Raw genomic sequence first — 15,007 nt, 5'->3', positions numbered from 1 at the left:
AGGTTTTGTACCTGTGTTTGTATAGGCTCAGAGGGACATCATCTTCGAGCTACGCAGGATCGCTTTTGACGTTGAGTGCGATTCTAACAACAGTGGCAGCATTGAGAAGCGCAAATCCATGTACACCAGAGACTACAAAAAGCTGGGCTTCATCGTAAGTTTTCATACAAGACATTGCAATACACACACACACACACACACCCACATACAGTGTGTATAGTAGATAGATAGACAGACAGACAGACAGACTAACAGTAACACTTTAGTGTTTATCTTATATATTTATTGGCCGATTTTTGATTATTTTAAAGCCATCGGCATATCGGAAATAACATGAAAAGGGCCGATACCAATTGTTTATTAATCAACTACATGAAGTCAATGAGTTGCATGTCTGTTGCATAATCCAACATTTTCTCTGTGCAAAAGAATTAAATACATGCAGAATGAGAAAGGTAGGCTTCAGTTTCGTTTTTAAATTAATTTGTTTTGGCTTGCCTTGACGCTTATTAGCCTAAATACAACTTTAGAGGATTTGTTGTGGAGAGAAGGGAAATAAAATAACCTAATTGTGTTTGTAATTTTGCTTTTATTTACAATTATTTTAGCCTACATTATTTCTGAATGTAATAATAAAATGCAATGTTCAGCCTACTAATTAAGGCAGTTTTTTTCCCTCTCAAAATTTACACTTATAGGAGGAGCGTTGGTTTTATCCATGCTGAAACATTTTTAAATATCTTGAAAAAGAAAAACTAATTTAATGTTTTTTAATAATTTAATAATTTAAAGTTCACTGAGAAGCTATGCACACAGCTGTCATTATTGCGAACTATTTCTTCGATTTCATAATCGGGCAATAAAATCGTCTGCAATTTTTTTGCGTAACTTGTAAGTGAACTACGGCTCTGTGTAGTAAATGCTGCTCCATCTGAAAGCACATGATGATGAGTTACTGCTGATTAAAGAACCAGCCTTACTAACAAAATGCGCATGACAATCGTGCAGCCCTATATGAATGTGTGTGTGTGTGTGTTTATATATATATATATATATATATATATATATATATATATATATATATATATATATATATATATATATATATATATAGATAGATAGATAGATGAATTAATTAGTTATGAAAAAATAACGCTATTAAAATATTTTAATGCAGTTCACGCACTGGCCCCGCCCCCAGACCTTTACATCATCTTACATATCATATAGTTGACTGTTGACAAATGTGATGCAGGGCAACAACCTTTAAAATGCAGTTATGCCCTAAAACTCAAAATAAAAATCCCTCTGTATGATTTTTTTTCTCATTGTATATTTATATCATACAATGTCACACAAGCAGTATTACACGAGTGCTGTTTTTGTCCCGAATATTACAAGTTTAAATGTGATATACAACAGTTCAGTAAATATGAAGTTGATATTGTGTTATATTTTAAACACAATATTATGTTTTTAAGCCCTATCTTTTGAATGAAAGAGCCAATCGCTAATCGGTAAAGTCAGCACGTCACTGCAGTTGCCGTTAGTCCCGGTTGCTATAGAAACAGTCAGAAACTTGCATGCCAGAGAGGCGTTTCAAAGATGACCGTCGAGTGACGACTTGCCTTAAAGGGACTTTGCTTTAAAGGCACAGCAGAATTGTTGTGCGTCTCCGAGCAGCATAGTGATGTTTAGTTTTGAATGAATCCACGTTTTGAACGAATCATGTGAATCAATGATTCAAAGCCCCAATCATAAAGATAGCCATTTACTTCATTCCTGAATGAATCAGCCATTTGAAAGAATCGAATGTAGACATTTACCGCCACCTGCTGGTAGTTTTAGTTTCTTCCTTAGAGTATCATTTTATAAAAAACTAAAAAACAAAAAAAACCTTAAAGAGATCATTCACCAAAAAATAAAAATATATATATATATATATAATGTATATAATATAAAATGTGTGTGTGTGTGTGTGTATATATTTAATCAACTGAGAATCAGTGGTGGAGATTGCCATTTCACTATGGGTGCCATCGAGAAAGTCCCATTTAAGTTCAAACACCAAAAATTGAATAGGGCCTCAATCAAATAGCTGCAAGAGAAAATTCATATACAGTGACCAAAAATTGTTTTATGGCATATTTATTTATTTAGCTAAAGCTGTTTGTCCCTAAATAATATCACTATAATTGCATAGTTCAAAGCATTGTCTGAGTCCATTGAAGCTCGGCTAAGCTCAGAACATTCAGAGCTCTTTTATCAAATTTGTTTGACACATTTTACTTCAACAGAATATCCGGCACTCTCTTCTTTGCACATCAAAACAGGTCACCTCATCAGACATGCCCAGATGACAGAAATGCCGCCAGTCAATCTGTCATATCTTGACACCATATTTTTTTTTCTCATGTGAATTTGTCAGCCAGGTTTCAAGTAGGGTTTCAAGGGCTGGGCAATATCAATGATATATGTTATTTCATTTTTATTTTGTTTGCAAGAAATTTTACATGATTTTTTTAAATTATTACTGTAAGTAGTAGTAATATTTAGTTTTTGGTAGTTTTCTGTTTAACTTTAATGCAAAAATAAATAAATGAATTAATGAAAAAATATTCCAAAACAGATCAGTTTTAATGAATTATAGAAGCATTTTTACTATTGGTCTTTAGCACCCCGCTGAATATCAAATATTATCAAAAGGCTGAAAAAATATTTTAAAAAGTGTTATGATTTAATATATATATTTTAAATAAATTGTAATGAATATATAAATTTTATATAATAAATAAATTCATTAGTAGATGAGCCTGTTATACAATTTACCTGGTATCAGAGAATATGAAGGCAGCAGGAAAGAGGAATGAGAGGCCGAGGCAGGTGTGAAGAAGAGTAGAGGCAGGAAAGGCCTGTGTGCAGGAGCATATCACGGTCAGTAGCCTGAAGGGGACAAGACTGAAGTTGTCATGTGCTCCTAAGCCCCTGTGAGCTTCTGAGGTTCACTAAGACCCCTTTCACAGTGCCGTGTGCTGTCTGAAGATAAGGCCTTCCCTAAATTCCTCCTGCGGTGTTAACACCTCCTCAGATTGCGCGCGCACACACACACACACACACACACACACACACACACACACACACACACACACTCACACACTCGTTTTCCCATGCCACCAATGTCGAATGACCGGTAGCTCTGAGGGTCTAGACACCATTTTCACAGCGTTTTAGGAGAAGTGTGGAGTTTGTTTCTCCCTGTGATCTGCTGTTAGGGAACTGTGCAGAATGTGTGAAGACAGCAGTGTTGCTAATGAGGGCTGTGTTCCAACTCTCTCAGGGCATTGTCACATTGATGGATGGGAAATTGGTCTCCAGTGCCCTCACCACAGACGTGTCTTTAAGTACTGTGCTCTGCCACTGGTCTCCGGCGGTGTTCAGAATGGAATATTAGCGTTTTGCATACTCTGTACTATGCTGTATATACTGTATGCTACAGTATGTTTTATACAATATACTGTACATACACTATCCCTCAAAAAGACTGGAGTAGATGAGATCTTAATGCTACAAAAGATTTCTAAATTCTGTTCTTTTGAATTTGTATTCGTCAAAGAATCCTGAAAAAATTCCACAAAAATATTAAGCACAACTGTTTTTAACATTGCTAATAATAATAATAAGTATTTCTCAAGCTCCAAATCAGCATATAAGAATGATTTCTGAAGGATCATCACTGGAATAAATGCAATTTAAAATCCATTAAAATAGAAAACAGTTCTTTAAATTGTAATAATGTTTCACAATATTACTGTTTTACGGAATTTTTTTTTTTTTTTTTTTGCCAAAAAAATTCAGCTTTAGTGAACATAAGTGTTGAACATTGAACATAAGTGTAGTGAACATGTAGCACCGTTGTACTTTGGGCATTCTGAGTTTGAGTCACAACTCGCAGACCTTTCCTGCTTCCTGATCCCGTTCCCCTCTCTCTGTCCCACTTTATTTTTCTGTCCACTCACCGTCCTACCAGAATAAAGGCATAAAACACCAAAAAAGGGTATGTATTCAAAACTGCAAATGCCCTTCCAAACATACCCTCTAGCTCTGTTTCTCTTTGTTTCTTTGTCTCATAAAAACCATGTTTTAGACCCACGAGGGTCCATCCGAAGGCAAGAACTTTCAAACCCAGCATAATTGGCAACTCTAAATCCAGTCAGACAGCCACCGAGCCCTCATCCTCAAAGGCAACCATCCCACATTTTCTGAAAAGCGTAGATTAGTTTGAAGTAGACGGTCGAGTAGAGAGAGCCGATATCGCAGTCCTAGCATTTGCAGAAAGCTTGCTGGGCCTCTGTCATCCATCGGGGATATGGACTCTTTCAGCAGTTTGTGCACTGTGGAACCAATTTGACACTTGTCTTATCTCGACTTGGCCGCTCTGAATGCAATACGAGACTCTTGGCATGATTACGATGCAAGTCATGGAGTCACAGCTGGAGTGTGTGTTTACTCTCGATCATGCTTGTGTTTGTGTAGAATCACGTGAATCCTGCAGTGGACTTCACTCAGATTCCTCCTGGGATGCTGGCTCTGGACAACATGCTCTATTTTGCCAGACACCATCAGGATGCTTATATCAGGGTAAGATGCACTCACATTACGTAGGTGTGGAATTGAGAAAATGCTTTTTTTTTTAAAATCTGTTTTGTTTATAATCTGACTAGTGCTCCATTAACACCTCTAAAGCCATGTGTTACCTCAACTAACAAGGGTTAGTTCACCCAAAAATGAGTTAATTAATTACTCACCATCATGTCGTTCCAAACCTGCAAAACCTTCGTTCATCTTCAGAACACATAGTAAGGTATTTTTGATGAAATCTGAGAGCTTTCTGACCCTCCATAGACAGCAACACAACTAACACGTTAAAGGCCCAGAAAGTTAGTAAGGACATCATTTTATAAAGCTACGAGAATACTTTTTGTGAACGATGGTCTTACAGATTTGGAACGACGTGAGGGTAATTAATGACATTTTCATTTTTGGCTGAACTATCCCTTTAGATGAGTTGTATTAAAGATAACATGAAATGAAATTCAACCTATCATTTTGTAAATGCATGTTATAGATTGCATATGTTTTACAGTTTGTGTAAGAGTGCTGGAACTGAGTAAATCTTGATGGTAGAATTGATTTTGTGTCTAGTTTCTCTGCACTTACTGCTTAAAAAAAAAATTCTTATTCTCCTCCAAAATGCGTTATCTACAACTCTGTTCATACTCATAGACTGAGTAAGGAAAGTGGAGTGGTGTTGAATGAGGACAATTCTTGTCTCCTTGCATAACTCTTTAACTGTACTATTCCACTTCACTGCACTCCACAGCTGCGTTCTGTGACTCTTCAGCCCATCGCTGCTCTCAGGCGATACCCTGATAAACACTAAAATACACTCAGTGCTCAGCATACACTCCAGCACCCTTAGCAGTGTAAAGGCATATTTTTTGGGTCTCCTCATCACAAGTTCCAGGACAACAACCCCTCCTAACCTGAAATACAGCTTATACAGTTTTTTTTCTTCTAGTTATAGTTCTAGTTTATTTTTTCTATTTCTAGTTAATGTAAAATGTTTTTTTCACAAAGCATTATTCCTTAATAGATTTAATACTATTTAATGTAAACATTTAGTTAACACATTTAGTTCTGTCTGTATATTACAGATTGTACTGGAGAACAGCAGTCGTGAGGATAAACATGAATGTCCTTTTGGGCGCAGTAGTATCGAACTGACGAAGATGCTGTGTGAAATTCTCAAAGTTGGAGAACTTCGTAAGTGTCATCATTTTAAAAACTTCTTTTATTTACCATGGACTTGTGCTAGATGTCTCCACTGAGTTTCATAATTGAAAGAATCTTTTTGGTCTGTCTTTCTTTTTGTCTTTGTCTTTCTTCCACACATGTTGAGAGTGAACAGTTGCCAGCGGTGAAGATAAAAGGCAACATTAGACTTTATAATTTTAGAGGAGTTCATAAATTAATAAAGTAAAGAGCCTAATGTTTGCCCTCTTCCACCTCTGCAGTGTCTGAGCTTTTACGACTTGCTTTTATGTCTCAAGTTGAGGAGACTGCAACAACCACTGTTGTCTGACGTGAGCTAATGCATAAGGATTGAGACCAGTCTGACTCAAATTCAAAGCAGGATTGCACATAAGGGAAAGAATAATGGAAAGTGGCAGGGAGAGACATATGATATATGGAGGTGAGCAGGACAGAGGTGTGGGATAGATCTCAATGGGCGGCACTGTGAGGTGTTATTTGTGTAACCACTGATGTCACATGAACTAATTTAACAATGTCCTTACTACCTTTCTGGGTCTTGAATGTGGTAGTTGCGCTTCTGTCTATGGAGAGTCGGAAAGCTCTCAGATTTCATCAAAAATATCTTAATTTGTGTTCCAAAGATTGTGTTTAAGACACAATATTAACATAGTGGATATGTGCATGCAGCTGACCCCTGGTTCTTAGACAGGTTAACAAATCTAAGTCTGTTGGATTTTCTTTTTTTTTTTCCATTTTTATTCATGTTATCGTTCAAGCTGCATGATTTATGGTATCGTTCATGTCCAGTGCAAGTCTTCTCGCTATAAAGAAATGAATCTTCTAGTCATATACTATTAAATAAGAGTTTCTGCGCCCACATCTGAAATTTCTACGAGATCTGAGAATCTCCTATCCTACTCTGGAGTTCTGAGGAATCACAAGGAACTATAAATCCATTGCTATATTCAGTCACGCACCATTTAATGTGACACAGTTGAAGTGATTCATCACATTTATTAAGCTCAATATCGGGAGAGTAATGAGCAGCCAGCAAAGCATTTTATTGTTTAAAAACTCCATTTGGTATTCTGATTCAAGTTAGCAGAGGAGAGGTTATTAGCAAAACCTCACTGACAGCTTTTGGGCGTTATTGAACGGCAAGTATATTCTCAGTGGAGATTGCTTCACCATCCTGTCATCGGAAACTTAATTAAATGAACTTGCTGAGAAAGCTTAATGTAATTCCTCATTTAAAAGTAACGTGTGCGTTTTAAAGCCAGGGCTGAGGTAGGACACTTCTTCACACTTTTTTTTTTTCAAAAAGAAGAACACTTTTCACTATTTGGCAGATATTTTCTTTGAAAGTGAATAATGAGGGTAGACTCTAGATTTGAGTTGATGTAGATGTGAAGGATGTAGAGTGGCTTGTTTTGATTTTGTGACCCTTAAAAGTGGGGACCTCTTCTCATTTGGTATCTTCTTCGAATAAGCAGACATGGCCTATAGATCAATGCCAGCTTGTGCACTTACCAATCCAAGAGGAGACCTGTCACACCTGTGAAAGCTCTGGAGACCGCAGCAGTGTTGCAGATGATTGCTCATTTTTTGTTAATTAGAGTTTCCCAACACTTGTTTTAGCTTTTAGGTCATCATTTCCCTTCAATTATGCTGATACGGTACCCTGTTGCAGGCAAACAATTCTAGCTGAACCATCTCTAAATACTCAGTCAATTTGCCCTTACCGGTGATAGAGTTTTAATGGCATATCCCACATCACATTTAAATATGTTTTATCTAGCTGTGGCACAAGAGTTTCTGTTCGACCGCTACTTCCGTCAGCAGTCATGAATTATTTATGAAGAATCCAGGTGTCCCTGCTTCACCTCCTCTCAGAGAAGCGCTGAAAGTTTTATAGCTGTCCATGTTTTTCCTGCAAAAGCTTTAATGGAATCTGCGGTGGTCAGGCGTCATGCAATGGCTTCCTATTTCAGTCTTTAAAAAGGCATATCTAATATTTATGAGGAGAATCAAAATGGCTACATGCTGAAATGTCCTTGCTTATGGATTTATGGTGTTCTTGCACTTTTACAGGGGGAGCAGACTGGTGCGTTTCCACCTTATGTCTGAACTTACATATTAATGATGGCTCAGTACTGTGTATTTTGGGGCCAGCTACAGAGTTGAAATTATCATGGTAAGCACATGTGCATTACAGAGGTGTCTGTGAAAAAAGAGCATATAATCTAGAAACCAGTGCATTTGTTGACTTTGTGAATAAACATCTTGCAAAGATCCAATATACATACCATCTAAATCATAAATGTAGCAAAATGTCTGGTGCTGGGGTAGGCAACATTGGTCCTGGAGTGCCGATGTCCTGCAGAGTTTAGCTCCAACCCTGAAAAAAAGCCTCACCTGTAGCCTTAGTAATCCTGAAGACCTTGATTAGTTTGTTCAGATGTGTTTGATTAGGGTAAGAGCTAAATTCTGCAGGACAGCAGCACTCCAGGACCAACGTTGCCTATCCCTGGTCTGGTGAGTGTTCTTGTAATATATGTGAGTGAAAGTTTTAATAAAATAATGCTGTTAAGCAAATGCCCTAAAAACTACTTTTGACCTTTAAAGCCATTGTGAGCTACAGCATATTTGCAATGTAAAACAATAGTACAAGCTCCAAAACCTAAGTATATGAGCAATAATAATAAAAATAATGATTCTAAATTATATGATTTATTTACACTACAGTTTAAAAGTTTGTTATGGTAGGTTGGTAACATTTTTGTGCTTACTGAGGTTGCAATTTTTTTTTTTGAGAAAAAAATTACAGTAAAAACTAGAATATTCTTAAATCTTACAATTTAAAATAACTCTATTTTAATATATTTTAAAATGTAATTTATTTATTTGATAAAAAGCAGAATTTTCAGCATCATTACTCCAGTCTTCGGTGTCACATGATCTTTCAGAAATTATTTTAACATGCTAATTTGCTGCTCAATGAATATTTCTTAGTATTATCAATGTTAGAAACAGTTGTGTTGCTTAATATATTTGTGGAAACCGTGATACTTTTTTCAGGATTCTATGATAATTAGAAATTAAAAACAACACATTTATTTGATAACTAACTTTGTAACATTATAAATGTCTTTAATGTCACATTTGGTCAATTTAATGCATCTTTGCTGAATAAAATTCCTTTCTTAAAAAAAAACAATCTACTGACCCCTAACTTTTGAACATTAGTTTATATAAAAATTTAGATAAATTAAGAGATATTCAGTGAACAATTGTGTAAAAATGTTAAATAATATTAACAATTTAAAACAGTCCAGGGATGAATTGACTGCCAATTCTGGCCTTGCTTTGTATTATAATTTGTAAAACTATCACAGTGAACATGTCACAGTCAGATCACTTCGACGTCCATGGAGTTTGATTTCATTAATAAACCCATGAACATCAGTGATCTTCAGCTCCGCATAGATGATGCTATGGGTTAACAGCATCAGGAATAGACTTGTCTGTAATTGTCCGCTTTATCTCACACCTCCAAGATCATGTTTTTGACATCCCTGCTGCTCTATCATGAGCCCCCTACTGAGATATGGCACACTTTTATGACTGGCACATGGCACCATGCCTGGGCAAGCCTGAGGGATCAACTTTGAGTCTGTGGATGAAACCAGAATGCTCTTCTGTTTGCTCTAGTTCCTACAGAAATGTAGTGGGAAAAAAAATACAATGAGTAAAAAGTGTTCCTTTTCATGCTCCCACATGTCTTGTTAAGTGTATTTGTTTAGTGCGAAATGTTCTCCTAGGAACATCTTCTGCATCAGTACTTGCTGAGGCTCTTTTTCTCCTCCATACAGAAGTTAATGGATATGGAATGGATGTCGGTATTGACAGGCTGTACTATTGAAGTACCTCAGTTTCGCTTCAGCTGTGCTCGGTAATAAGACCACTCATTGCAGAATGCACAAATGCTGACAAAAATACACACTGTGCGGGCAATTACATGGAGAGGACGATGGACGCTAGAGTGCCAAGTTGAGTTAAATGGAAATTTACACTGCCTTTGAAGTGATCCCTGCGGCTGATTCAGATTATAAGGTCCCATTAGCAGCTCAAAAAGAGGTTCAAAAGAACCACTAACATGTAGTATTTTGTCTAGTCAAAGTCGAGAATAGTTCAAGTTGAAAATAGCAGGCTAGAAAGGGGTCTTGAACCATTTTGAAGCTGAGGACCTCTTTGTGAATGGATGGGGCATAGAAGCCCTGTTGTATCTAGTACTGCATTTTTAGCCTGGTCTATAATACACATTATTTTAGGCCAGACATAAAATGCATATCAGTACCATTTCCGTGAATTTACCTACTTTGTTTTAATGTCTACATTGCAAAGCCATTAAATATCATAAGAATGTAGTAAGTAATATTTTTTTATTTAGCATTTTTTGAGGAGGTGTTGTAAAGTGTTTTTTTACATAATTGTTGTATGAAGAATAAAAATAGACATGACAATTAAAAGAACATATTAAACAAAAGCAAGTTTAAACAAGTAAGTTTTCAGCTGCAGAGAGTCCACAGTTCTCATTTTACGAGAAAGAGCATTCTTCAACTTGGGAGAAACTACTAGGCACATTCTCCTTTTGTCTTCAATCTAGAACATGAAACAACTAGCAGGATCTGAATTGAGGATCTCAGATCTCTACTAGCATTATAGGGTTTCAACATCTCTTTTATATACAAAGGGGCTTGACCATGCAAAGCTCTAAACACCATCACAAGAATTTTAAAATGAATTTTAAATTTGACAGGGAGCCAATGTAAAGAAATTAAAATTGGGGTTATGTGAGAACTCTTTGATGACTAGGTAAGCAGCAGCATTTTGAACCTCTTTTAGGCGTTTGAGGGATGAATTATTAAGACAGGTAAAAAGAGAGTTGCAATAATCAAGGCGGGAGGAAATAAATGCATGTATAATCATTCTGTTCTCCGATCTCTGATAGATTTAACAGAATGCGATAAAGTACCAAGACTTTCCATCACTTTTGGAAGAACACTAGCAGGAGCTGAGATAAGTGCTTCTGTATTTTCAGGATTTAACTGTAAATAATTATTTGCTATACAGACTTTAATAGAGTTTATACAATTTGAAAGAGTAGACAATTTTGTAATTTCATGTGACTTAAAAGAAATATATAGTTGAATATCATCTGCATAGCAATGATTGCGAATGCCTTCAAAATTACTTATCAGTTTCCCGAGGCAGCAAATACAAAGCAAAAAGCAATGGGGCCAAAACGGAACCCTGGGGAACGTCACAGGACACAGGTGCTGTTGATGAGGTATAATTTTTAACTCTTCCTGAAAAAGACCTGTCTGATAAGTATGATGAGAACCAACTTAAGGCTGTTCCAGAGATACCAACCTTCTGTCTAAGCCTCTCAACAAATATACAGTGATCAACTGTATCAAAAGCAGCAGTGAGATCCAATAAAACCAGTACAGAGCTTTGTCCTGCATCACCTTGCATTAACAAATTGTTTAAAACTCTAAGAAGACTTGTTTCAGTTTAGTACATACGAAGAAAGACAGATTGGAATTTATCAAACACATTATAACCATCTAAAACAGCTGAGAGCTGATTTACGTCAACTTTTTCCAGGACCTGAGCCATAAAAGGTAACTTAGAAATAGATCTATAATTTTGGAGTAAAGATGGATCAAGATTTGTTTTCTGTAGAATAGGTTGGACCACAGCTTGTTTAAAGTTAACTGGAACTTGACCTGAAGTTAATGAATTATTAATTAAAGATAACACACAGGGACCAATCATGTCAACAACATTTTTAAAGGGGTCCTTTCTCCTTGGAGTGTTTCAAGCTGATTGTGCATAGATAAGATCCCTAAAGTTGCAAAGACTAAAGTCTCAAAACCAAAGAGATATTCTTTACCAAAGTTAAGACTCTGCCACGCCCCCTAAAATGGCTCATTCAAACATGCACCCACGTCTACGTCACTGTGTGGAAATATTTGCGTAATGCCGTCCAAATGTTCATGCAAAGAAGTTGTGGAAATAAAGTTGTGGTTTCAGTAACCGCAGTTAGTGTTGAAGCAGCCATGTCAGGGAGATGCTGCGTGTTTCTAGGTGAAAAGAAAAAGCACTTTATTTGGCCTTCTGAAAGTAGATGCATTTAAGAATCTTTAAGATTACTTGCAACAGAAAAGCAACACATTTTATGGACAACTGTTTCGTGAACCTAGGAGAGGAGGTAATTCTGACTTTGCTATGACAATCTGGCGCTTCTTTGTAGAAAACGACGCGTTTGAGAGAGGCGGAGCATAGAGGACCTACAATAATGTGCAGTATTTTTAAAAAAAATTGTTTTTTGAACATTAAAGCATGTCAACATATTCTGTTACACCAAATACTCAAAATAATGATCTTTAAAAAAAGCATCATATGACCCCTTTAAACAAGGCAGTGGGTACCACATCCTGAGGACTGGCGTGGCTGCCCACATTCCCTTTGCGTATCCTTGACAATAACATGCTCATTGTTGTACCTGCATGAATGGTCATGTGACGTGTGTCGATTGTGAAGTGTGGATGGAGATCGTTTCTGAAAACGCTAGTGTAGACCAGGATTGTTTTAATTTTAAAAAGCCATTAAAAAAATGCACTAGTGTAAAGAGGGCCTAATTTTAATACATTTTAATGTGGACTAAGACTTTAGCTTCCTAAATTTGATTAAAGCTAACTTAAAGTTATAAGCTTGTCCAAAAATAAAGGTATATAACCATTGCGTTGTTCCAGACCAGTTGTCCATACAGTGAAAGTTAATGGGGTTCAAAACAACATTGGGCCCTATTTTCTTAAGTGTATTGACAAAAACAAAACATATATATCTTTAAAAGATCTTCTTTTGTTTTCCACAGAAGAAATTAAGTCTGTATCTGTCTAAGTTAAGCTTAAAGTTGTCCCATTTTGGCAATGACAATTGAAGTTAATTTCTGAACACTGTACAAAATGTCAGACTGCTGGAAGGTCTTTTCAGGACAGAATGAATGGATAAAAAATGGATAAAAATATGAGACAGCTGTGCTATTGGTGTGGTCAAGTTTTCTCATGCAAAATAGATGAGTGAACAGATGCAGCTGCTGTCAGCATCTCACTCACATTCGAACACACACACGGACAAACACAGAGGTTCAGGTCCAGTAGAACATCTGCTGTGCTTATATTACACAGCAAGATGGATTGAGTGTTGTGTGATTAAATAGATACAATCCAGTTTATCTACAAATGAAAAATAATAGTCTGTGTATTTAAGGGCGTGTATGGTATTTTGTAGATTGACATGCATTTATGGGAGTTAGTGGAATGACATGTTTATTATAGTTGACCTCTGTATTATAGTTGGTGGATTTAAGTATGTTGATGACAGCTTGTGGATTGACATTTGAGTATGAGACAAATGAACAGATTGGCAGCTGTCTCATTTGCCTTGTATCATCAGTTGCTTACATCACTTGGCAGACCTGCCTCAAGTAATATTTCTCCATGATCTCTTTAACATTTGCTTGAAGATGATTTAAAATGTTCACCAAAAATTAATGCAGAGTTATATAAAGTTATATTAGAGTTATATAAATCCATGGAATTACGAATGGAATTACAATTACAATTACAAGTACAATGAATTAAATGTAATTGCAATGTAATGGGACCTAAACTTTAGAAGTACGGTACTTTAAAATATCTTAAAATTCTATCCAAGTCTTTAGAAAAGTCATATGATTGTTTCTTTGTTGGATGCATTGCTCCTTTAAGATGAATTTTAATATGGCTTTCCATATTTTTGGGACTAGATTCCCCTCTGGAGATGTCTCATGGTGTACTTTGTGTAATGGCAATGATTATTTAATTCCCCTTGTCTTGACGGGTGTTCCCTCTGCACTGAAGAGCCAGGGTGGGATCCATCACTGTAAATTCATCATTTCATCACAGTTTTTGCCTCAAAGATGACCTCTTGCAGCTGTCATCTTGCCTTGACGTCTCATTGTTCTCTGTGTGATGTTTGAATGTCATCCTTGGGGCTTTCAGGCTTGTACTCACTTGTTTAGTTTGTTGTTTTTCTCCCCTAACGTGCATCTGTTTGTCTTCTTGTCTTCCGTAATTATCTGTGCCAGAAAGTGACATGATCATGACAGATTTGGAGAGATGCAGGGGTGGCCAATGCATCTGTCGGTGTTACAGTCCTATGACCTTCCCACAGATGCACCAGGATATGGACATATGGTTAAAATTCCTGGTCAGATTCCTAGTATGTAAGAATATCCCATGTCTTCTTTAAAGACCACCCAGACAAGTCTTTGCAAAGCCTTATCTCTGGAGGATCAGTTGTGTGATCCAGATTCTCAGAGGTGAACCATTGTTCAATCATCAAGCTGCTCAGAGTTCAGTCTACCTCATGCAACTTGTATGAAGTGGCTGCATGTGTTTTCCACAGCAGACAATTCAGACCACATGGTTTGTCTTCTTTGCTGGCATGTTGTGGATGATTCACTCTTTGTGACTCGTCATTTGCCTTCAGGCATCAGCAGATGGCCACTCCATTACATCATTTCTCTATAAACAATACATGAGTGAATGACGTCGAATCAATATCATGAAGAGTTTGTCACAGTTAGACTTCCACATGTTGGTCTACATTTCACATCCTGTGTGGATTGCTGTGATAATTTTTTAAAAGTAACACTATATTGGCTTCTAAAGCTACTTTTGTGAAGTCAACTGTAAAATCAATTGATTGGCAGGCCTATTATGCACTGAAAACAAGTGTTAAAGGATGTGTGTTCAAAGAATTCTATGAAAAAAGCTATGTGAGGAATCATAACTCATCCTGCATTGAATGCTAGTATGATGCTGATTCATGGCAGACTCAGAGGGGGAGTATGGGAGGTCCGACATGACTCTGCTGACGGATTTGAGGTCATCTTGTCTGTTGCATAAAAATTGCAACAGGCTTTTTAATGCGTATCTGACAACCATTCTGCTTGCCCAACTAACCAGTTGACATGTTGAATTGTATGCTATTTACACTGCAGCTTTACACTGTGCTATGGTTGTTAGCCGGAGGGCATAAAGCCCATGTTAATACTCACACCATGCACATAATATCTCTG

General features: G+C 36.8%; 1 protein-coding gene across 5 annotated transcripts in view; it reads left to right on the top strand.

Annotated features, from left to right (window-relative positions):
* LOC109111580 (engulfment and cell motility protein 1-like) overlaps positions 1-15,007 on the top strand; it is an 82,467-nt gene that overhangs the window by 45,884 nt on the left and 21,576 nt on the right. For all 5 annotated transcript variants that reach the window (XM_042745440.1, XM_042745438.1, XM_042745439.1 and 2 more), the window contains 3 exons: positions 26-154; positions 4,534-4,638; positions 5,715-5,823. In XM_042745440.1, the coding sequence (XP_042601374.1) occupies positions 26-154; positions 4,534-4,638; positions 5,715-5,823 (343 nt within the window). The remainder of the gene's footprint in view (positions 1-25; positions 155-4,533; positions 4,639-5,714; positions 5,824-15,007) is intronic.

This window comes from Cyprinus carpio, chromosome B19 (assembly GCF_018340385.1).
Source record: "Cyprinus carpio isolate SPL01 chromosome B19, ASM1834038v1, whole genome shotgun sequence".
NCBI classification, from domain to species: Eukaryota; Metazoa; Chordata; class Actinopteri; order Cypriniformes; family Cyprinidae; genus Cyprinus; species Cyprinus carpio.
The sequence above is the reverse complement of the archived record's forward strand: the minus strand, read 5'-3'. Positions and strand labels throughout refer to the sequence as shown.